The 22,815-nt window shown below is 39.6% G+C and overlaps 2 protein-coding genes across 2 annotated transcripts in view; one reads left to right on the plus strand and one right to left on the minus strand.

The window, feature by feature from the left end:
- efcab7 (EF-hand calcium binding domain 7) overlaps positions 1 to 6,269 on the minus strand; it is a 51,476-nt gene extending 45,207 nt beyond the window's left edge. The window contains exons 1-4 of the mRNA XM_078407520.1: positions 6,010 to 6,269; positions 5,648 to 5,798; positions 4,054 to 4,229; positions 2,835 to 3,046 (exon numbers count right to left, since the gene is read on the minus strand). Coding sequence (XP_078263646.1) covers positions 2,835 to 3,046; positions 4,054 to 4,228 — 387 coding nt within the window. The 5' untranslated portion in view covers position 4,229; positions 5,648 to 5,798; positions 6,010 to 6,269. The remainder of the gene's footprint in view (positions 1 to 2,834; positions 3,047 to 4,053; positions 4,230 to 5,647; positions 5,799 to 6,009) is intronic.
- itgb3bp (integrin subunit beta 3 binding protein) lies at positions 6,116 to 21,125 on the plus strand. Its single transcript, XM_078407524.1, has 7 exons — positions 6,116 to 6,390; positions 10,724 to 10,754; positions 10,851 to 10,974; positions 14,392 to 14,452; positions 14,901 to 14,979; positions 17,507 to 17,600; positions 18,583 to 21,125. The coding sequence occupies exons 1-7, from the start codon at positions 6,374 to 6,376 to the stop codon at positions 18,630 to 18,632; spliced, it is 456 nt and encodes a 151-aa protein (XP_078263650.1). The 5' UTR covers positions 6,116 to 6,373; the 3' UTR covers positions 18,633 to 21,125.
- Positions 21,126 to 22,815: the final 1,690 nt, after the last annotated feature.

Here is a 22,815-nt window from a genome sequence, read left to right on the forward strand (position 1 = left end):
TTAATTACAATTACATGGCATCTTACAGAACATCCAAAAGTAGTTTCTGCTATTGGTAATTAATATGACAGCCAATTTGCCTGCAGCATGGCCCCTTAAATCGCAATGCAATAATGACCCATCATTCAGACATAAATATTGCCAGGACACTGGGAACATTGTTCTCCTTGCAATAAACCATGGGAAGATTCATCTGAGAGGAAGGTCAGAACATGACTTAACATCTTTTCTGACAGTACCATGCTTTATCAGTAATACAATGGGCTGTCAGTTTTAATTCGATGATGATTAAGTCTCAGCAAGATAGCAATCATTTAGCTCTCACGCAATTTTTGACCTAGAATTTTAAATCCACAATCAGTACACTGTGGAGTAGCATCCTGGTGGTTTAGACAACTTCCCAATATGCAAACTCCATTTTCATTTTGGCAGGTAGACTTTGTGGCTTGAGAAAAAAATCTTCTGGAATTTCTCAGGCTTGTGTTCTTTGACAGTAAAAAGTAAATTGTGGAGAAACTCAGCAGGTCAGGCAGCAGCATTAGAAGCAAGTGCATGTTCAAGCCCCTGCATTATAGCATTTGTAGTCTCTAGTGTCTCTCTTGTATTTCTCTACCTTCCCTTCCTCTAATATACTATTAACACGAGAAAAAAACTGAAAACTTCAAATAAACTGTATGCAATGTGCAGAAACAGGACAGTACAGTGGTGCAGAGGTAGAGGTGCTGCCTTGCAGCACCAGAGATCTGGGTTCAATCCTGTGCTGTCTGTACGGAGTTTGTACGTTCTCCCTGTATCCGCGTGGGTTTTCTCCGGGTGCTCCGGTTTCCTCCCGCACTCCAAAACCATACAGGTTGATCAGTTAATTGACTACTGTAAATTATAAGTTGTTCCTAGTGTGCACAATAATGCTAGTGGAAAGGGTGATCATTGGTCGCCGTGGACTTGTTGGCCTCAATCGCCTGCTTCTACGCTGTACCTCTAAAGTCTAAAGTCTTAAAGTCTAAAATCAACACATAGTGTGTGTACAGAGATTCAAGTTAGAACCATAATGATTTCAACACCACAATCCCAACCAAACTCATCTCTAAATTTCTAGACCTTGGAGTCAGTAGCTAATTCAGCTCCTGGATCCTCTGCTTCCTGACCCATAGACCACAATCAGTGAGGATAGGCAACAAAACATCTTCCACAATAATTCTCATTACAGTGCCCCTTAAGGATGCCTTCTCAGCCCTTTACTGCATCCCATTTACACTCACGACAGCAAGACAAAGGAGTTAGTTACTGACTTCATGAAATGAAGTGGTGTACACTCCCCAGTCAATGGTGCTGAAGTGGAGATGGTCAAGAGTTTCAAATTCCAACAATTTGTCCTGGACCAACCACATTGAAGATGTGGCCAAGTTGCTTATCTTATGTTGTCTTGGTGTATAAAGAGGGAGCATTGTCACACGTCCTTAGACTTCTACAACGATTTGGTCTCCAGATGATGCAAGGAACATTGATCAGATCAGCTTTTGTTCAAGAAGAATCATGGAAGGGCAGAAGCGTGTGCGACCCATTATGTTATCTTTTGTTAAACCCTTTCCTAAATGTTTTTCCTTTGTTAATAAAGTAGTTATGGTTAATTTGAGAGCCCATTCTCTTATTTAACATCCTCCCAGACCCAAAACTATCTCTGAATTAGAACATTTTGGGTTAGGCAACAGGATATGGGTAGAATGTTTAAGAGAAAAGGGAAATCAGAGGTCCAAGACATTCTATATTCCAGGATGGACTAGTGATTCAGATGGGCTTGGACTATTGACAAATATATTAGCTAAAGTGATATTTCCGTGGCTTTGAGATACCGCATTGAAAGAAAAGAATCGGCCAGCAGCCGAAAAGGGCTGATAGAGAGAAGTCAAGCATAATAAAAATGTTGGATGTGTTGGATCAAGTTAACAGCATTACAAATGGCACATGCAGATTTCAACAAATTAGTTTAGTTTAGAAATACAGCATGGAACCTTCAACTCCACGCTGACAATTGATCACCCATTCACACTAACTCCATGTTATCCTACTTTCTCATCCATTTCCTGCAAACTAGGAGCAATTTACAGAGATCAATTATCCTGTAATTCCGCACATTTTTGGAATGTGGGAGGAAACCGGAACACCTGGAGAACATCCACGTGGTCACAGGGGGAACGAGCAAATTCCACGCAGACAGTACCTGAGGTCCCGATTAAACCTTGGTCTTTAAGTTTGTGAGGTGGAAGCTATACCAATTGCACCACTGCCCAATGTAAAAGAAAATTTAGGACATGCAAAAGCACATGGCTGCTGTTGCCATGTCGGAAAAAGAAAATGTAATACTAACAATGGAGACAAAATAAGACTAATTAAGGTACTGAATGGCTGCCAGTCATTGTGAAATTGTACGACTCCCCAAGAGTTGGCATCTTCATGAAAGGAAGAGCAGAACATTTAAAAAAATCTATAATATTTGAGAAAAAGAAAGGAAACCTTCCTCTGTATATTGGACCACGATTGCAGTAATTTCGGTGCTTGATGTACAGCTCCCTCATGTTCTTTCAATACCATCCGCTATTCAGAAGCAAATCCACAAATCTAGAATTTGTCTAGAATTATGTGGAATAGTGGTCCAAGTACCGAGTTAAAATAATGTTGGACTATCTATATCATACTGGGTGACCTTGAATTCTCACGTATTGCACTTGTTCATCGGTTCTTGATCGGACATTGCTGAAAGGTTCAATTTCTAACTTGGGTTCATTTTTTTTTTTAAACAATGTTTGTTTTGAACAAAGGAAGAGGAAAATACTTACAGTGGTGAGTACTTTGTAAAGTTCTTCTTGTGTAATGGAGCCATCATTATTTAAATCTATTTTACTGAAAGCTTTCATCAATTCATTTTTGTCTATGGGTTTCTCTTTTTTCAAGATCTCACAAAAGTCATCAAAATTTAACTTCTTGGTATGCTGAGTCCAGTATTTTCCAAGTGTCCTTCTTGAGGGATTCCTTCCAGCTTGCTGGAGAGCTATAATGTAAGCACATCAGCAATTAACAATTAAAAAAAATAGAGAGATGGGCAGACTAAATAATCTTTTGCAACATCAAGTCATCCCAAAGCACCTGAAATCTAATTAAGTGCTTTTGAGGTAGTCACTTCCTATGTTAAAAACCTTGCATCCAATTTGCACATAGCAAGCTTCCTCAAAAATCCAATATTAAATGCGGAAAATAGAAAAAAATGTATTCTATTCTTCTTACCCAAGTGCATAATCTCACATTTTCCACACATTAAGTTCTACCTGCCATTTGTCTCTTCGTAATACCTGACATTCATCTGTATTGCAGAACTAAAGTAGTATTTAATTGTTAGAGACGTTATCTTCTGATACCATATCAAGTGTATTTTGAAAATCCAACTAGTTACCAAGCAGAACAAAAAATAATATAACCAAGAGTTATTCTGTTTCCCTAACACCACCGCCAGAATGCAGTATGCTTTTTTTCCCATTTGCTGTGTGCAATTTACCTCAAAAACTGTGGGTACATTTCAAAATAATTTATTAGCTAATTTCTTCAGAATTCAGCATTTCAACATTAATTGTTCTTTTGGGAGATTCTACGTTCATTCTGTGCGTTCAATCAAGGAACATAACACATTAACTCACATGCACTGTTCTGATGAGAGATCATTTGTTAGACTCATCCATTTAATTTTCAACAGATCTGATTCATCTCAAAATTTCCAAGAATTGCTATTATTTCAAATTTTCCACATTCATCTTTGCTTTGGTACTATCAGAAATTCATAATGAAGACCTTGGCCATTTAGTTTACTAATCAAATATTTCACTCACAAACAATCCATGCAATTGCTATATTGGTCAAAGAAATAAAACAACAAAGGTTATCGCCCTTTCATTCATCTAACATCCTTCAATACCACAAGGCAATGCTGTTTATATATTTTGCCTGTTTGACAGTCAAGCACCAATGTAAAAGCAAAATATAAAACTTTGATTAACTAATATTTACCCAGGCAGAGTTGATCTTTGGAAGTGATACTCTCCAAACTGGTACCAAACACAGCCAGGTAAGCTGCTCTACAGTTTCTGTAAAAAGTCTCTTCTTCATTATTCTGAGATCTGCTAGCTTCAGATTGTGCTGATTTTCTTGTGTTAGGTGTGATCCGTCCTTGCCAATTAGACATTCTGGAAAATTCACAAAGAATGTGGTCATTTTTTAATTTTCAGTTGATAAGTGTTAAGTCAAACAAGGAATTGCAGATGCTAGTTTACAACAAAAAAAAAGACAAAGTGCTGGAGCAACTCAGTGGAGAACATGGATAAATAACATTTTGGATCGGGACCCTTTGTGAGACTGACTGTGGTGGGGTGGGTGGGGATAAGAAAGCTGGAAGAGAGGAGGGGCAGGACAAAGCCTGGGAAATTATAGGTGGATACAGGTGAGGGGGGATTTGATATGCAGATGGTTGGACAAAGGCCAGAGATGCAAGGGCAAAAGGTGTGACATAAGGAAAGAAGAGTTGCAAATTTTGAAGACAGAGGAAAGAACATAGGTGGAAGGGAACAGTTATGGTTGTAATAAAATACCGACTCGTGAACCAAGCTAGTCAGCATAGATGTAACAAGGTAAAATTGCTTTTGTGAATTTTTACAAACTTATCATTTATTATGCTTGTAATATACATCATATACTAGTAGCTAAAGGTGATGAATGTCTACAAATAAGGGCATATAGGATATTGTGGAGATACCAGTTTAAATTGGTTAACTAATGATTCAACACAACTTAACCAGATAGCAGCACGGATACAATGGCTTTTATTAACAGATAAAGTGGACACATATTACCAATTGCACAAAGACTCTGGGAAGGCAAACAAATGTCCATTGACAAACGCGATTTAGAGCTTGGATGGATTGCTCACTGTGATCGAACAACTTGACCAAAATTGATGCATGGAGGAGTCATGATCTTGGAAATATCAAGACATTGGGATTCTTTTCATCCTTGTCTATTTATTGTTATTTCAGAACTAACAATTACTTAGCAAGAACTTAATACGATATTTTGACAAGTTGTAAATTAACAGATGTGTTAAAGGATGTGAAGCTTAAACATGCCGTTTCCCTCGCATGGATATCTACTTATTATCAGTGAAACACATCTAACTCGTGGCATTTCCACTGCCCCAAATATTTATCCAATGTTCCTCAAAATTTGGAAAGATGTCTATTTCACTATTGGCGTATTGAAAAACACTCAAAAATCCAAGACCAAAATAATTCCAAACTTTTGAGCGGGTTAAAAGCGATTTCGCAGGTTTTCATATTCACGTTTCCAAAACGATTAAGATTGTTTTATATAAATCTGCTAAACTTCCTCCTACTGCGCCGTACCGCGACTCTCAGGACCAGTACCTGGAAACTCTACACGTAACTTCTGTTGCTCCCGCTTATTTTATAGCTAAACAAAGCAGATGGGCTCTAATATGCTGTTAAACTACCTCTATTTTCATCAAAGCTTAGGGCTATGTGTTTTTTCGTTTATGGAAATATATGTTTATGAAAATATAACGTTGAACTGGGCGTTGCTGCCCTCTTACCCGACTGCTGGCAGCCTAGGCCCACTCTGCAACCATGGCGACCACGACACCCAGCACAAGCTCACGGTGGTGCCACCGCGGAAAGGACTCGGACTCGGCCCCGACAATGGTTCCGCTTATTCTCCCCTCTGCTGTCGGTGATGAATCTGTACTGTTTCAGTCACAGCAAAACACAAATTATACAATCAATATATTATCATACATCATACTGATATGTAGTTTATACTTGACGATATATTGTCCGATTTAGATTTGGAGCCGGCGACTGTTTTCATGTTTTTGCTTTTTGATCACTCGCGAATACAAATTATATGCATTGGTTCAAACGTTGTTTAAATTTGTGACTGCAAATCAATATTCACCTTAACTCCATGACACGAGAGACCCTCAGTTGCAACGGATGGGAAATAGCAACGACGAATTGCGACTGGAACACCAGCTGTGCTGATGTCAAATTACCTCCTCGATGGTTTTAAAATGTGAAATGAACGTAGATAATGTGAATTGACACTCGGTTCGCCAAAAGTATGAGGTCTGAAGAAGGGTCTCGACTCGAAACGTCAACCCATTCCTTCTCTCCAGAGATGCTGCCTGTCCCGCTGAGTTACTCCAGCTTTTTGTGTCCATCTTCGCCAAAAGTATGGACAGTTTTTGTGCGCTGACTCTAAACGGCGCTGTTTTCCCCCCGGGTTCACAAAAGTGCAACACAAAGCGGCAAATCCAAGGATGGAGCAGAGACGCCCGTGAGTAGAGGGAGCAAGAGTGGGGGAGTGTGGAGGGGAGCGGATGCGAAGGGAGGGGGCAGGCTGGCGGGAGGGAGGGAGAGAGAGGGACAGGCATGCAGGGGAGGAGAGGGTTGGCAGGGAGGGTAGGCAGAGATGGGAGAGGGGGGTATGCAGAGAAGAAGGGGAAGAGAGGACACTTGTAGGGATGGATGGATGGAGGGTATGCGAGGGGGATAGGTGGGGTATGTAGGGAATGAGGGGGAGGCTGTGTGCAGAGAGGAGGGGAGTGCAGAGGAGAGATCTGAAAGGAAGGAGGGGGTGTGCAGGAGGGGAAGAGAGGTGATATTCAAGGGAGAAGTGGGTGTGTAGGGAATGAGGGGGTTATGCAGGGAGATGAGGGGTGTGTGCTAATAAGGTGGGGATCGGTGTGGAGGGGTGGGCGTATGTAAGGAAGGTCGGAAGGGAGGGGGTATGTTAGGAGGGGAGGAGAATGATGCGTGTGTACAGGGGATAGTGGAGTTACAGAGGTGGATGGTAGGTGTGGAAGGGGAGATGGTATGTAGGGGAGGATGGGAGTGGAGGATGGGAGGGTATGCAGGGAGGGGGAAGGGGAGGGAGTTCAGGAAGGGAGTTTTAGTTTAGTTTTTATAGTTTAGATATATACCATGGAAACAGGCCCTTCTGCCCACTGAGTCCACACCAACCAACGATCCCCACACATTAACACTATCCTACACCATGGACAATTTTTACATATATACCAAGCTAATTAACCTAAAATGTCTTTGGAGTGCGGAAGGAAATCAAAGTTCTCGGAGAAAACCCACGAGGTCATGGGGAAAACTCCATCTGCCATTTCTCCGCCCATTTCTGCACCTGATATATATCCCCCTGTATCTTCTGACAGCCTTCCTCGTTGTCTGTAAATTTGCGAATTTTGTTGTTGTCAGCAAACTTACTTGCCAACCCATCTACATTTATGTCTAGGTCATTTATATATAGCCTTTGTTTGCCTGCTATCCAGTCAAAGAAAAGAATATACATGAATACAATCTAGCTGTCCACAGTGCACAGGTAAAGGGTGCAACATTTAGTGCAAGAAGTCCAACACAGAGAGGTCATTGAAGTCAGAGAGGTCTGGAAAGTTAATTCAAAGGTCTCCACTGAGGTACAGTGCCCTCCATAATGTTTGGGACAAAGACCCATCATTTATTTATTTGCCTCTGTACTCCACAATTTGAGATTTGTAATAGAAAAAAAATCACATGTGGTTAAAGTGCACATTGTCATTTTAATAAAGGCTATTTTTATACATTTTGGTTTCACCATGTAGAAATTACAGCAGTGTTTATGCATACGCCCCCCATTTCAGGGCACCATAATGTTTGGGACACATCGCTTCACAGGTGTTTGTAATTGCTCAGGTGCGTAATAATTGCCTCCATAATGCAGGTATAAGAGAGCTCTCAGCACCCAGTCTTTCCTCCAGTCTTTCCATCACCTTTGGAAACGTTTATTGCTGTTTATCAACATGAGGACCAAAGTTGTGCCAATGAAAGTCAAAGAAGCCATTATAAGACTGAGAAACAAGACTAAAACTGTTAGAGACATCAGCCAAACCTTGGGTTTACCAAAATCAACTGTTTGGAACATCATTAACAAGAAAGAGAGCACTGGTGAGCTTACCTAATTGCAAAGGGACTGGCAGGCCAAGGAAGACCTCCACAGCTGATGACAGAAGAATTCTCTCACAAATAAAGAAAAATCCCTAAACACCTGTCCGACAGATCAGAAATACTCTTCAGGAGTCAGGTGTGGATTTGTCAATGACCACTGTCAGCAAAAGACTTCATGAACAGAAATACAGAGGCTACACTGCAAGATGCAAACCACTGGTTAGCCGCAAAAATAGGATGGCCGGGTTACAGTTTGCCAAGAAGTACTTAAAAGAGCAACCACAGTTCTAGAAAAAGGTCTTATGGACAGATGAGATGAAGATTAACTTATATCAGAATGATGGCAAGAGCAAAGAATGGTGAAACATGGTGGTGGGGGTGTTATGGCCTGGGCATGTATGGCTGCTGAAGATACTGGCTCACTTATCTTCATTGATGATATAACTGTTGATGGTAGTAGTATAATGAATTCTGAAGTGTATAGACACATCCTATCTGTTCAAGTTCAAACAAATGCCTCAAAACTCATTGGCCGGCGGTTCATTCTACAGCAAGACAATGATCTCAAACATACTGCTAAAGCAACAAAGGAGTTTTTCAAAGCTAAAAAATAGTCAATTCTTGAGTGGCCAAGTCAGTCACTTGATCTGAACCCAACTGAGCATGCCTTTTATATGCTGAAGAAAAAACTGAAGGGGACTAGCCCCCAAAACAAGCATAATCTAAAGATGGCTGCACTACAGGCCTGGCAGAGCATCACCAGAGAAGACACCCAGCAACTGGTGATGTCCATGAATCGCAGACTTCAAGCAGTCAGTGCATGCAAAGGTATGCAACAAAATACTAAACATGACTACTTTCATTTACATGACATTGCAGTGTCTCAAACATTATGGTGCCCTGAAATGGGGGAACTATGTATAAACACTGTAATTTCTACATGGTGAATATACAAGTCTACTGTATACTTGTAACTTTATACAAACTGTATAAAAATGGCCTTTATTAAAATTTGACAATGTGCAGTTTAACCACATGTGATTTTTTTCTATTACAAATCTCAAATTGTGGAGTACAGAGGCCAATCATTAAATAAAGGGACTTTGTCCCAAACATTATGGAGGGCACTGTAGATGTGAGATCAGGACCAGTCTAGCTGATAAGAGAATCATTCCATTGCCTGATAACAGTTGGGAAGAAATTGTCCCTGAATCTTTTTTATCCTGGTTGGAAATATCACAGACTAGAGAGCACAGCTTTAAGCTCAGAGGGAAAAACATTTAAAGGAGATATGCACAGCATGTTTGTTTTTACACAGAGAGTAAAGGGTGCCTGGAATGTTCTGCCAGGGTGCTGATAGAAGTAAATTGATAGTGACATGTAAAGATGCTTGGGTCTCATTCTTGGGTGAGCTTTCATCAATGATTTTCTCATTCTCAGTATTTTCCCAACTCTCTCCCAACAATATTGTTTGACATTGTTTACTCACAGATCTCCAGCACAGTAACCTACATTGGTCCCCAGTCTCCCAAATTATACTCTCATTCATGTGTGTCAATTCCTCCAGCTTTGACCATTCTTATTTGTAATATTTTAATGCTAAAACCTATAAACGCCATTCACTTGCCTGCCTTTTTCTATCTCTTACCTGCCACTAGGATCCATGGCTTCAGCCAAATGATTTGGAATTCCACTATTTTCCTAACTCCATTTAACGGATAATGCACTGCTGAAAACCACCTCACTGATCAGGCAATTTAAACTAGCCTTTGTCTAGATTTTACTTTACCTTGCAATATTGTGGATTATCTAGGAAAGTCAATCTTTGTTAAAGGTGTCCATGGAAGCATGAACACACACAGGAAAATAAATTAAGAGCAAGAGTAAGCCACTCGGTCCCTCAAGCCTTCACTGCCACTTAATAAGATCAAATCTAATCTAATTGTAGTATTGATTCTGCATTTCCAAAGACCTGCGATAAACAGTCCAAGAAAAAAAATTGTTTTGTTATTGCAACAATGTTGCTGATGTGATGTGAAACAGGGTCATTAAATGACAAGGCCAGATTTGATGCCAATGGATCAATGAGAGGTCAATTAATTAATTTTAAACATAAGAAAAAAACTTCAATGAATCAGCTGGAATTGATTGTTCATCAGAGTCCTAATAGATCACTTAACCAATAATTTAACTCAATTATTCATGTGTCAAACCAGCCTCATCGTTCTGCACGTGGAAGTATTCATTTACTGTTAATTATTAATTTTTGTGAGGAAACAAAGCTGATTTGCAATGGTGTTCCTTGAGCTACCGAGAGGGAGACCTTAGTCAGCGTGCTTGCTTTGTATACATTAATGAACATTAGAAGAAAACAGATGATTTATCTACAAACCCCAGCTCTCAGATGGAGTATTGATACATCATTTGATTTTGTACATGAACTATATTTATTTGGTAAAAGTTTCAGAATATTTTAATGATGTTTTCTCAGTGGATATTGGATGAATTTACTCAAGATGTAAAGTGTGAAATGGATTTTAAAAGGTGTCCAAGAAAAAGCATCTGATGCAGCAGAATTTTTAGAAAGTAGAAAATGGGAAGTGATATTAGTATCTGTGTTACTTAGTGGTTACTTATTCATGCCCTTTTTAAAATCCTTTTTTAAAATGTTTCAGAGTTAAACGGTCACTCCGGTTAGAAAAAAAGGTAAGTGTTACTGAAATGAAGGTCTGAAAATACTCGTATTATTGAAACAAAAATGAATGGTTTGTCTAAAGGAGATTTTCTTTTCTATTTCTGTAGGAAGTAGAGGTAACGCCACGTAAGAAGAAAACCAAAGTCTCCAAGGAGAAATTTTCTCCAGTTACTGGAACACAATGTCTTAGTCCTTTTACTCCCAAGCATGATCATTTTGGGGCAAACTCTGGTACACTAATAACAATGTATTTTAAATTTTATTTTGCTTCATATGTTATCTAGTGACGGTGACAAGTTTACTGTCTACTCAATTTTGCAACTTTCTAATGGGTACAATTGGGGCAGTTTTGCAGTTTCATTTCGATACAAACAAAATTGCTTTACAAATATAGCAGCAAAATATTTTGGCCATGAAAATTTCAGAAATATTCATGGTGGGAAATGTTCAAAGTTACAGTAACTTAATAGTATCAATAAATGTAAGGAAGGTTGCAAGAGCAAGTGATATTTATTAAACATAGAAATGCAAGCTCATTTTTTTCTCTGTGATGAGTGTAAAGAATTGATTTAAAGTCAAAATGGAATAGAATAAACATATATAGTTTAATTTTCTACCCATCTAATATCTTAACCACCACTACTTGTATACGACTTTCTGATTTTGACAGTTTCCACTGAGTCATAGATTGAGTCATACAGCATGGAAACAGACCATTCAGCCCACCACATTCACACCAACCAGTTAACACTATCAATATTAATCCCACATTCCAACACTTGGCCATAGTTTTAAAGCCAATGCTATTCAAGTGCTCATTTGGACACATCTTAAATGCTGTCTGCAACCCTGCCCCCACCTCTCTCTCGGTCAGTGTAGCCTTGGTACTTGCCACTCGCTGGGTGAAGAAGATCTCTGTCAGAACCGCCTCTAAATTTCTTGCCCCCTCATTTTGAAGAACATTTGTCAATTAATGACGGTTAGCATGGCAGGTCATGTCTTAGCAAGTTGCTTAAATGGTTTGAGGAGGTAACAAAAGTGATTGATGGGGGGGGCAGTGGACATTGTCTACATGGACTTTAGTAAGACATTTGATAAAGGTATTTGATTTGTAGAAGGTACAGATGAGGTTTGCCAGAATGCTGCCTGGACTAGAGGCTATTATCTATAAGGAGAAGTTGGACAAACTTGAATTGTTTTCACTGGAGTGTTGGAGGCTGAACAGAGAACTAATATAATACAAGTATATAAAATTATCAGAGGCATAGATGGAGTAGACAGTTAGAACCTTTTTTCCGGGGTGTAAATTTCAAAGACTAGAGGGTATAGCTTTAAGATGCGAGGAGCAGAGTTTAAAGATGTGCAGGACAAGTTTTTGGAATGGAGAGTAATGGGTGCCTGGAAGGCGCTATCAGGGGTGGTGGTTGTGGCAGGTTGAATAGTGACGTTTAAGAGACTTTTGGATAGATGTGGATATGCAGGGAATAGAAGAATATGGATCAGATGCAGACAGATGAGATTAGTTTAATATGGCATCATGTTTGCCACAGACACATTGTGGGCCGAAGGGCTTCTTTCTGTACTGTACTGTTGTATGCACTCTACTTTAATTCACCTCTAATATGGGGATACTGCAGGCTACAATATACCTTATAATTTTATATACCACGATCATGTTCCCTCTTGGCCTCCTCTGCTCAAGTAAAAAAATAGACCTCGTCTCTCCTCATAACCAAAAATGCTCCATCTCGGTGATCTCTTCAGCAACCTTTCTAGTGCTATTACACTATGGAGAGTAACAATGGATTTGGAATCGAGTGGTTAATCTTTTGGGTAGAGAGAAAACTGGAGACTCATTTAGTCTCTGGCAGATAAGATAAAGGAGAAACCAGAGGGATTCTACGTATAATAAGGGAAAAAGCATAATCGGGGAACAGTAGAGCCCTTTAAAGATCAACCAGGTCTATGTGTGGAGTCACAGGAGATGGCTTTCGTTAGTTGACTTTAGTTTAGATTATTGTCATGTGTCCTAAGATACAGTGAAAAGCTTTTGTTGCGTGCTAACCAGTCAGCGGAAAGACAATAAATGATCAGGACCACTCTGGTTGTGGTAGGATGATTCAGTTGCCTGATAACTGCTGGAAAGAAACTGTCCCTGAATCTGGAGGTGTGCGTTTTCTCACTTCTATACTTACTCAATGGGAGAGGGGAGAAGGAGTGGCCAGGGTGCGACTCGTCCTTGATTATGCTACTGGCCTTGCCGAGACAGCCGTGGAAGGGAGGTTGGTTTGTGGGCTATATCTACAATTCGCTGCAATTTCTTGCAGTCTTGGATGGAGCTGTTCCCAAACTGTGGGAACGCCGTTCCCAAGCTGTGATGCATCCCGATAAAAGGTGTTAAATTAATATTTGACATCTGTATTTACCATGGAGAAAGACATGGATGCTAGGGGACTCGGGGAAGTAATACTGATGTCTTGAAGAGAATCCACATTGTTGAAGAGGAGGTTCAGGAGGTCTTAAAGTACATAAAGGTAGATGAATCCCCAGGGCATCATCAGTCAAAGTTTTAGTATAGAAGTTGGGAAGTCATGTTGAATAAGACATCGGTGAGGCTATATTTAGAGTATTGTGTTCAGTTTTGGCCACCACGTTATAGGAAATATGCTGTCAAGTTGGTAAGGATGCAGAGAAAATTAACAAGGATATTGCCAGGACTCGTGGGTCTGAGCTATAGCGAGAGGTTGAGTAGGCGGGGACTCTCTTCCTCGGAGCGCATGGGGATGAGGGGTGATTTATAAAGGTGTATAAAATTATGAGATGAATAGATCGGGTAGATACACAGTCTCTTGCCCAGAGTAGGAGAATCGAGAACCAGAGGGCATAGGTTTAAGGTGAAGGGGGAAAGATTGTATCAGAATCTTGAGGGGTAACTTTTTCACACAAAGGGCGGTGGGTGTATGGAATGAGCTGCTGGAGGAGGTAGTTGAGGCAGGGACTATCGCAACATTTAAGAAGCAATTAGACATCGATAGGACAGGTTTAGAGGGATAAGGGGGAAATGCAGGCAAGTGGGACTGGAGTAGATAGGACATGTTGGTCGGTGTGGGCAAGTTGGTCCAAAGGGCCTCTTTCCACGCTTGTGACTCTAAAACATGATCGCGTTATCCTAGGACACTGTAGGAAGGTAAGGAAGAAATTACAAGACACTTAGCAGAGTGAGTTGCCAGAAGATTTAAAAGGGTCCTGAGGGACAAATGTTTCACAAAGGAGGATAGTGCTTGTATGGAACAAGCTGCCAGAGAAAGTGGTACAATTATGACAATTAAGACACTGTGATAGATACAGTGAATAAGAGTATTGTGTTCAGTGGATAAGAAAATTTGGAAGCATATGGACAAGGCGCAGGCAAATGAGACTAGCTATGTTAAGCTACTTGGTTGTCATGAATAAGTTGGGTCAAAAGGTCTGTTTGTGTGCTATGCCTATTATAATTTTATGAGTGTTAAAGAGTTTCTTAACAGGACATGGATTTGTTGTTTACCCAATCTTCCTATTGCAGGGGATGTGTCAATCAAACAGGAAGAACATTTAGGATTTTTTTCAAAATATTAAAATTAAATGTTGCCTTTCTCTGTTATCTTTCAGAGTTAAATGCAGAAAAGAGAAAGGTGACCACAAGAGGGCAGCTGAATTCAGACCAAATAGAGTAAGTTATGGAATTGCAAGGAAGCATTTTGTTTCATGGAATAGAGGCAATGCTTAACAATCCAACACTGAAAAATAATTAATATACCACTTGAATATACTTTTAAAATGACACATATTGATAATTTGTGGTATTCATAGCATAAAAGAATATGCTGATAAGGATAGCCAAAATGTGACAAAGTGAAAGTGACCATTATGTAAAATATAGATGTGCACGATTTCAAATATGCTATTCATAAAAATTACGAATAATACAACTTTTTAAGGAAATTATGTCAGGTTACAACTAGACTCGTGTACCTTTTCTATCCTTCCCAATATCTTAATGTATTCTTCCTTTTCAAAAATCATCCGATTATTTTCACTTATGAAATATAAATATACTCAAGTTGCTAGGTAATGAAGTTTTATACATGTTCTAATTGGAATCCTTTCATTTCAAATAGATTAGATATATTAAGGTCAAAGGTGGAAAAGTCTGTCTTGGTTATCCAGTCAATCAGAGAGAAGCTGAGTGCTTTGAAGGTCAGTGTGGATTACGTGATTAAAAATAATGGTATTTCAGAATAGCTAGTTCAAAATGCTTCCTTATTTCACCGAATGTTTCTTCCAAATTTTTCTTCGAGTGTCAATGATATAATCATTCACGATCAACTTAGATTTTCTGCAAAACAGTTTCTTAGACTAAATGTTACTACCCCGTTTCGTATTTTCTAAATTTCCAATCTTTTTCATAAAGTAGAGGTGATGTAAACTATGTGTTCACAACATGTCATCTATTAGCCAATTACTTCTACAAGTCTCAATTCAACTACCAGTAGTTTTATCTTTCAGAGAGCCTCATGTATCTGTCTGACATCAAGTTTATTCAAATGCTGATTTTTTTTTTCCGAATAATAAACACCAAGCCATCTCAATTTCTAATCCAGTTCTATCATATCATATCATATATATACAGCCGGAAACAGGCCTTTTCGGCCCTCCAAGTCCGTGCCGCCCAGTGATCCCCGCACATTAACACTATCCTACACCCACTAGGGACAATTTTTACATTTACCCAGCCAATTAACCTACATACCTGTACGTCTTTGGAATGTGGGAGGAAACCGAAGATCTCGGAGAAAACCCACGCAGGTCACGGGGAGAACGTACAAACTCCTTACAGTGCAGCACCCGTAGTCAGGATCGAACCTGAGTCTCCGGCGCTGCATTCGCTGTAAAGCAGCAACTCTACCGCTGCGCTACTGTGCCGCCCTACTACTGGCAGAACTACACAATCCATCTATCACGTACATGCAAATATCTTTGGACTGATTCTCAGTTCAACTTTAACGAGTAATCTATTATCTTTTTTGGAGTTATTTAGTAAAACATCAGAAGCTAAGAATAATTGTGTGATTTCTGAAATGGATCTTTTGTGAAATTGGAAATGCCGATGGTTGCTAGAAGTATGTAGTTTAATTCCTATGTCAAATTTGTGCCTCCTGAGAGTTTGCTTTCAGGAGGTAAACATCCTTACTTACTGGATATAACAGTTGCTGTCTTATGGTGCTACATTGCGGCACAGTGGCGAGTGGTAGTGTTGCTGCCGGAGACCCGGGTTCAATCCTGACCTAGGGTACTGTCTGTATAGAATTTGTACATTCTCCCCATGACCTATGGACATACAGGTTTGTAGGTTAATTGGCTTGGTATAATTGTAAATTGTCCTTACTGTGTGTAGGATAGTATTAGTGTGTAGGAATTACCAGTCGGTGCAGACTCGGTGGGCCAAAGGGCCTGTTTCCACGCTGTATCTCTAAACTAAACTAAAAATGACCCAACAGGGGCTAGGAACCTGCTAACTTCTTACAGAATTGGTCATTCTTTCAGGCATGTGAAGTTTCCGCGGATTTCCGCTTTTTAAAAATCCATTTTCCGCGCTTTTTGCATGATTTCCGCATTTTTCACTTTGCTAAAATCGCATTTACCAACGGAGAAATCGGATCGGAAAGAAAGAAAAGAAACAATGTATAGACTTGTAATGAACACAAGGGTTCCGCTAGAGGTTGCTAGGGGTTCTGCGAGAAATCTCCCGCGCCCTGGAAGTCTCCCCGAAAATGTGGCACCTAGGCTGGGCAAGGCAGCCAACCTCGACCTCATCGGGACTTCCGTGGCCAATTTGTCAATTCGGCCGCGAGAGGTCACTAGGGGTTCCGCGAGAAATCCCCCTGCCGTGGAAATCTCCCTGAAAATGTGGCACCTAGGCTGGGCAAGGCAGCCAATCTCGACCTCTTCGGGACTTCAAGGCCGATCGGAGGGTTGAATTTGCAGCCGGGGCTCTGGAACTCCAGCCCAGCTGGAGCCAGCAAATCTATCCCCATAGCCGGCTTCCTTGCAAAGCTCTGGAACCAAGAGTGCCAGAAAATCAGTGAGCAAATATTAAATTTAAGTACAGGATTATATAACTAACTTAATTAAGACGGGGTTAAAATATAAAACACAACAGAAAAGCCAATTGCTACCATTGTGGGCTTGATTATCAATTAATGTGCGAATTTACTTCAAAATGTTAGTAGTATACAGTGACATATTCACATTATTTTGTAATGGGCGTTTTTACTTTGAAATGCACTAAAAGAGGCTTGAAACTAGTAATTTTGTGTGTAAATTTTCCAAATTTTTGACCACTGCTGAACGCAAGCGTTCGGCTCTTTTCCTCTTTTTTTTTTACCTCACTCACATGCCTGTTCTTTCTGTCCAAGATCGAATGGTGAAATTTGGCATCTGACTATGCCTTATTATGCACCTCAACAATGAAAGTTTAGATCAACCATTGTGAGCCATATAGTCAGAACATTGCACTTCCTTATCATCTGAGGTCAGTATATACATAGACCTGGCCAAGTCTTCAGAAGAGTGACAAATTTCCATGCCAACCAGTGTAGATTATAAACCAAGCAAGAACAATAATAGACAACATTAAACGAGATGTTATTTTCTTTAAAAGATTCCACATTATTTATAGGTTTTGTTGGTTATATAACAAGCTTATCACTTCCTTTTATTTCAGGCCTTGGAGAGCAATAAAGAGCTTGGATATTTCATTGGTGCCTGGAACAATACAGGGGACCTGGCCACTGAGCTCCAAAGAAACAGAGAACTCAGTAAGTATCAGAATTTTCTTTTCAAAATTGTCGGAAAGCTTGTGCTACTGCCTCTGGCTTGCTGATAAATATCTAATTCCTGAGAGTAAGAATGATTTATTGTTCAAATGATTAGTTTAAAAAGTCAAGTGGGCTTTTTGTGCATACGTTGCATTATTTGCAAGGTGAAGCATTTCACGTCTCAATGTTTTTAGTTTATTTTTGAAAAATAAGTTGCTTATTGCACAAGGTGTTGTAATAGTGGTAAGTATGAGCATAATTTCATGCAGTGGGCACAGGATTGATCCCTCTTACACCTAATGTTATAATCTTGATTTCAGTAACATTAGTGGTTAGGGTTCAGACCAGAATGCAAGTTGTTACAGTGGGAGTAAAGGAGGGGAGGTACCCTCCGTTCTATTTTCATAAAGAGTATGAACAAATTGATCAGAGTAACGTTCATCGGACTTGAGCGTATTATATGGTCCTGACCATAAATTAGAGTGGTATGGATGGAGAGTACAAAAACATGCATTTCCCCAAATGGCTCAACGAAATCTACATTTGTTCCAAATGTTTGGGCACTCCCCAACTTACGTAAGGGGTCGTTCTGTGAACCCTTGCATAAGTTAGATTTTACATGTTGGAATCGCCATCCCCTGCGTGAAATAACTCAGAGTCTGAACAACAGCCTCGACCCAAAATATGACCTGTCCATGTTCTCCAGAGATGCTGCCTGGCCTGCTGAGTTACTCCTGCACTTTGTTCCTTCACTGGGAGTATTAACTGTATATCCATAAAAGTGAAGATGAAATTGGGATCAGTACCATTGGGCATCCATAGATTGGTTTCCAACACTTGCCATAATTGAAAAATCTGGAGATCCATTGGGCATTTGAAGCATGATTTCACAGGCAGCGCTAAATCATCTAAGTGCTACTTTCATGGGAAAATGAGAATTTCCTGTGCAAATTATAATTGTATATTATTGTTTTTGTTGCAGTGGCACAAGTTGAAAGAAACAGCAAAACCGGTAAAGTTCAGGAGAACTGAAGGTGTTACTCTTTGAATACATTTTCACTGGGTCATTCATGGCTACATAACTGTTCTTAGTAATATACTATTGGTCTTTTCTTCAAGTGTAATTTGCTCAAATGTTTATAGTAATGTGAATTTCAACTGTACCATCTCCAAAGAGATAATCCTTAAAGAACTTTGATTAATAACTAAATTAAACTACGGATTAAATATTAACTAAATGTGCAACGAAATTTTGTCAATTGTGGAACAACATTTGCTACATCTTGTTTAATTAGCATTCGGATTTATTCCAAAAAAAAGACAGAAAACATTAGAAATACTCAGAGAATCAGGCATCTGTGGAGAGAGAAACGGAGTTAACATTTCAAAACCGACAAGGGGTTTTTCAACCTGAAATTATAAATGTTTCTCATTCCACAGATGTAGCCAGACCCATGTGAATCATTTTTCCTTTCCTAATGGTCTTGCATACATTGTTTGCTGTAAATGCAATTGTTATGGTTCACTTCTGTGTTATAAGATAAAGCTGTTTTACTCTGAGGTGAGCTACAACCAACTATCTCCACCCTTGATAATATGCAGTGGTATTTATTCCACAGGCACCAAGAATAGGATTGCTTAATTTTATTTCCTCTCCACAAGTTCAATAATTGCAGCAGTTTATTATTGCCTGACTGATCAGGCCTCTTATTATTTTAACATATTTTAGCATAACTATATTAATCCACAAATGCAAGTATTTACTATAATTATAGATTTTTTTGGCACAGGACAAGACCATTTGGTTCATACCAATGCAGGCCAAACATGGACTCTAGGTTAATCTACCTTCCCACTTCTTGGTCCATAGCCATGCCCATGTCTTCATGGCTTTTTATGTTCATCCATGCATCACCAAGAAGAGTGGAGAGGTTAGTTGGGCCATGGCTAGAATGCCATGCACAACTCTGTTTATCGAGTTACAGGAAAACTGTGACAGCACTAAAGAAGGTGGAGCAAAAATGTATGCATTCATTGCCAGGGCTAGAGAGGGTTACTGCTTCCATCGCCTACTTGGCTGTCAGATCCAGTCTCCCCAAATTCAGTGAGTGATATAATTTTTCTCAACTCCCTACCAATTCTTAATCAATTAACTTGCTTCTCAGTTCCTATATTACTGAATCCTCTGATGCTTGGAAATTCATTTTTCAATTTCATCTTATCTCCAATTTTATGCTCCTTTATATTAATCTTCCCTCACACTCCTTTGTTCCAAAGAAAACAACCTCAGTCTCTCATTACTATAATTCTCCAGTGCTGGCAAAATCTGAATAAGTTTCATCAATACCCACTCATGTGCTATCTTTGCTTATCATTTACATTCTCCCTCAGTCAAAGTCTGTATTTTCACCTTATGAGGACATATGCAGTGTGTTCGTCAGCACTTTACACATTTTCTCCATCCATACTTGGACACCGGTTTTGGCCGCCAAAAGGATCTAATCTTTCCTTTTCAAATCTCTCTTTTAATGTATGTATGGAACATATTAATGTTTTCATTGACATTTATCTACCAATATTACTTTCATGTACCTCTATGCTTTTATAACTTTGATTTCACCTTTGGACTTTCTATAAATCAAATATTCTGTAGTGCTGTGTTTGTTGTCTACCTTATTTTGCATTACCCCGTCCCTCACCGTCCATGAACTGTAAACTCCCTCTTATAATGATTACGTTTGTGCGGAGTCCCAACTACTTTCTGCTTGAATTCCTCCAACTGACCTGACAATTACTTACTTCAAGCAGCTTTCAGTATATTTTTGCCAAATCAGTCTAATAAAATTGGCTCTGACCAACTTAGACTTTTTTTTGCTGATCTATCTTTGTCCTTTTCCATAATTCTATTAAATGAATTTTTATCACTGTTTCTAATATGCTATGTTTTTTACTTGCCCAGATTCAGTCCTTTTTTTCCCATTTTTGTTCTTTCAATTTATGATCCCATTTTGCTGATCGGTCGGATAATTGCCCTTCCTTCCGCTTCAGAAGACATGAGCTAAAATAGGATTTCAACCCTGAATCCTTTGTACATTCAAGATTCACCTTATGAAGACATATGCAGTGTGCAGGTGGTCACGGTGGCGCAGCGGTAGAGTTGCTGCCTTACCGTGAATGCAGCGCTGGATACCTGGGTTTGATCCTGACTACGGGTGCTGCCTGTACGGAGTTTGTACATTCTCGCCGTGACCTGCATGGGTTTTCTCCGAGATCTTCGGTTTCCTCCCACACTCCAAAGACGTACAGGTTTGAAGGTTAATTGGCTTGGTAAATGTAAAAATTGTCCCTGGTGGATATAGGACAGTGTTAATGAGCGGGGATCGCTGGTCGGCGCGGACCCGGTGGGCCGAAGGGCCTGTTTCTGCGCTGTATCTCTAAAGTAAAAGGGTCAACTAGTTTATTGTTCGTCAGGGATGCTGCCTGTCTCACTGAGTTACTCTAGCATTTTCTGATTTTATTTTTAGTTTAGTGGTAAAATTTATTCTTTTCTTTGATAAACCCATCAGGATTTAAATCTTGTGTCAGAAAGAACTGCAGACGCTGGTTTAAATCGAAGGTACACACAAAATGCTAGAGTAACTCAGTGGGTCAGGCAGCATCTCTGGAGAGAAGGAATGGGTGACATTTCGGGTTGAGACCCTTCTTGATGCATCATTTGTCAGATTTTAAATAAACTATTTCAGATATTATCAGTTGTTGACTGTTGTAATTGAGTTGCTGAGAGTGTCATTATTTCCACTGCTTCTTAGGATATTAATGTGATAATTTGTTTGCCTGACAGTTTCCAAAAAATTGTTTGGAGTTCAAGACTGAGAAATTTGAGTTTTTTAAAATATTTCGGGCAGCTGCAGTATTCTATTAATCACAGTATACACCGATGAGCCAAAACATTATGACTACTGACAGGCGAAATGAATAACATTGATTATCTTGTTACAATGGCACCTGTCAAAGGGTGGGGTACATTAGGCAGCAACTGAACAGTGAGTTCTTGAAGTTGATGTGTTGGATGCAGGAGAAATGGGCAGGAGTAAAGACCTGAGCGACTTTGACAAGGGCCAAATTGTTATGGCCAGACGACTGGGTCAGAGCATCTCTGAAACGACAAGGCTTGTGGGATGCTCCCGGTCAGCAGTGGTGGGTATCTACCGACAGTGGTCCAAGGAGGGACAAACCGGCGACAGGGTGTTGGGTGCCCATGGCTCATCGATGCTCAAGGGCAACGGCGGCTATCCTGTCTGGTCCGAGCTGACAGAAGGTCTACTGTGGCACAAGTCACAGAAAATTTAATGGTGGTCACGGGAGGAATGTGTCACAATACACAGTGTATTGCACCCTGCTGAGTAGGGGGCTGCACATGGAGGACCAACAGCATATTAGGCAGGTGGTCATAATGTTTTGGCTGATTGCACTTCATAAACTGTGCTTATTTGTTGACCATTCGTGACTGACAAAACTAAGTTCCATCATGCAGTAAATCAATTGATATATGTGTGATGTAGTCTCAGCATTTTTAGAAAAGTGCATATTTATCATCTCACTTGGATTGAAGAATGCCAACTTACATTTTCAAACCTTTTTCCAACATTGCAGAATTATATAAATGGCAATTATAATGGTCATTTATAATTTGTCTTTAGTTATTTTTTGAGAGACACAATACTAGGAGAATCTTTTGTTCTTTCAATAATCTAGAGAGCAACTAATATCCTGTTAAAACACCAGAACAGGAACACCAAGTTTTAGTTTTAATATCCACAGAAATACAACACTTTGCGTTGCACTGAAATAGCAGTCTAGATTTATGAAAATGTGAAATCTGTTCAATCTATCAAATCCAACCTTTCCATGGACCATTTAATCTCCTAACAACTTGGTGTTAGTGTCCCAAAGGCTATCAAGTGGTTCTCAAAGTATTTCTTCGTCACTTCATGACTCAACCCAGATATGCTACTTTCCAAGCTGCTTCATCAGTGGAACTATGAGATCTTACGTTCGAACAGTTTCACTGGTAGAGAGATATTTTGTTACAAGATCCATCAAAATAAAATTACAAATTGTTTACATATTTTACTCATGGTAAGTTATCCATGGAAAACTGTCTTTAAGAAATCAACTAAATATATTTGAAATTATTGAACATTTGTTCAACATT

This window comes from Rhinoraja longicauda, chromosome 11 (genome assembly GCF_053455715.1).
Source record: "Rhinoraja longicauda isolate Sanriku21f chromosome 11, sRhiLon1.1, whole genome shotgun sequence".
NCBI lineage: Eukaryota > Metazoa > Chordata > Chondrichthyes > Rajiformes > Arhynchobatidae > Rhinoraja > Rhinoraja longicauda.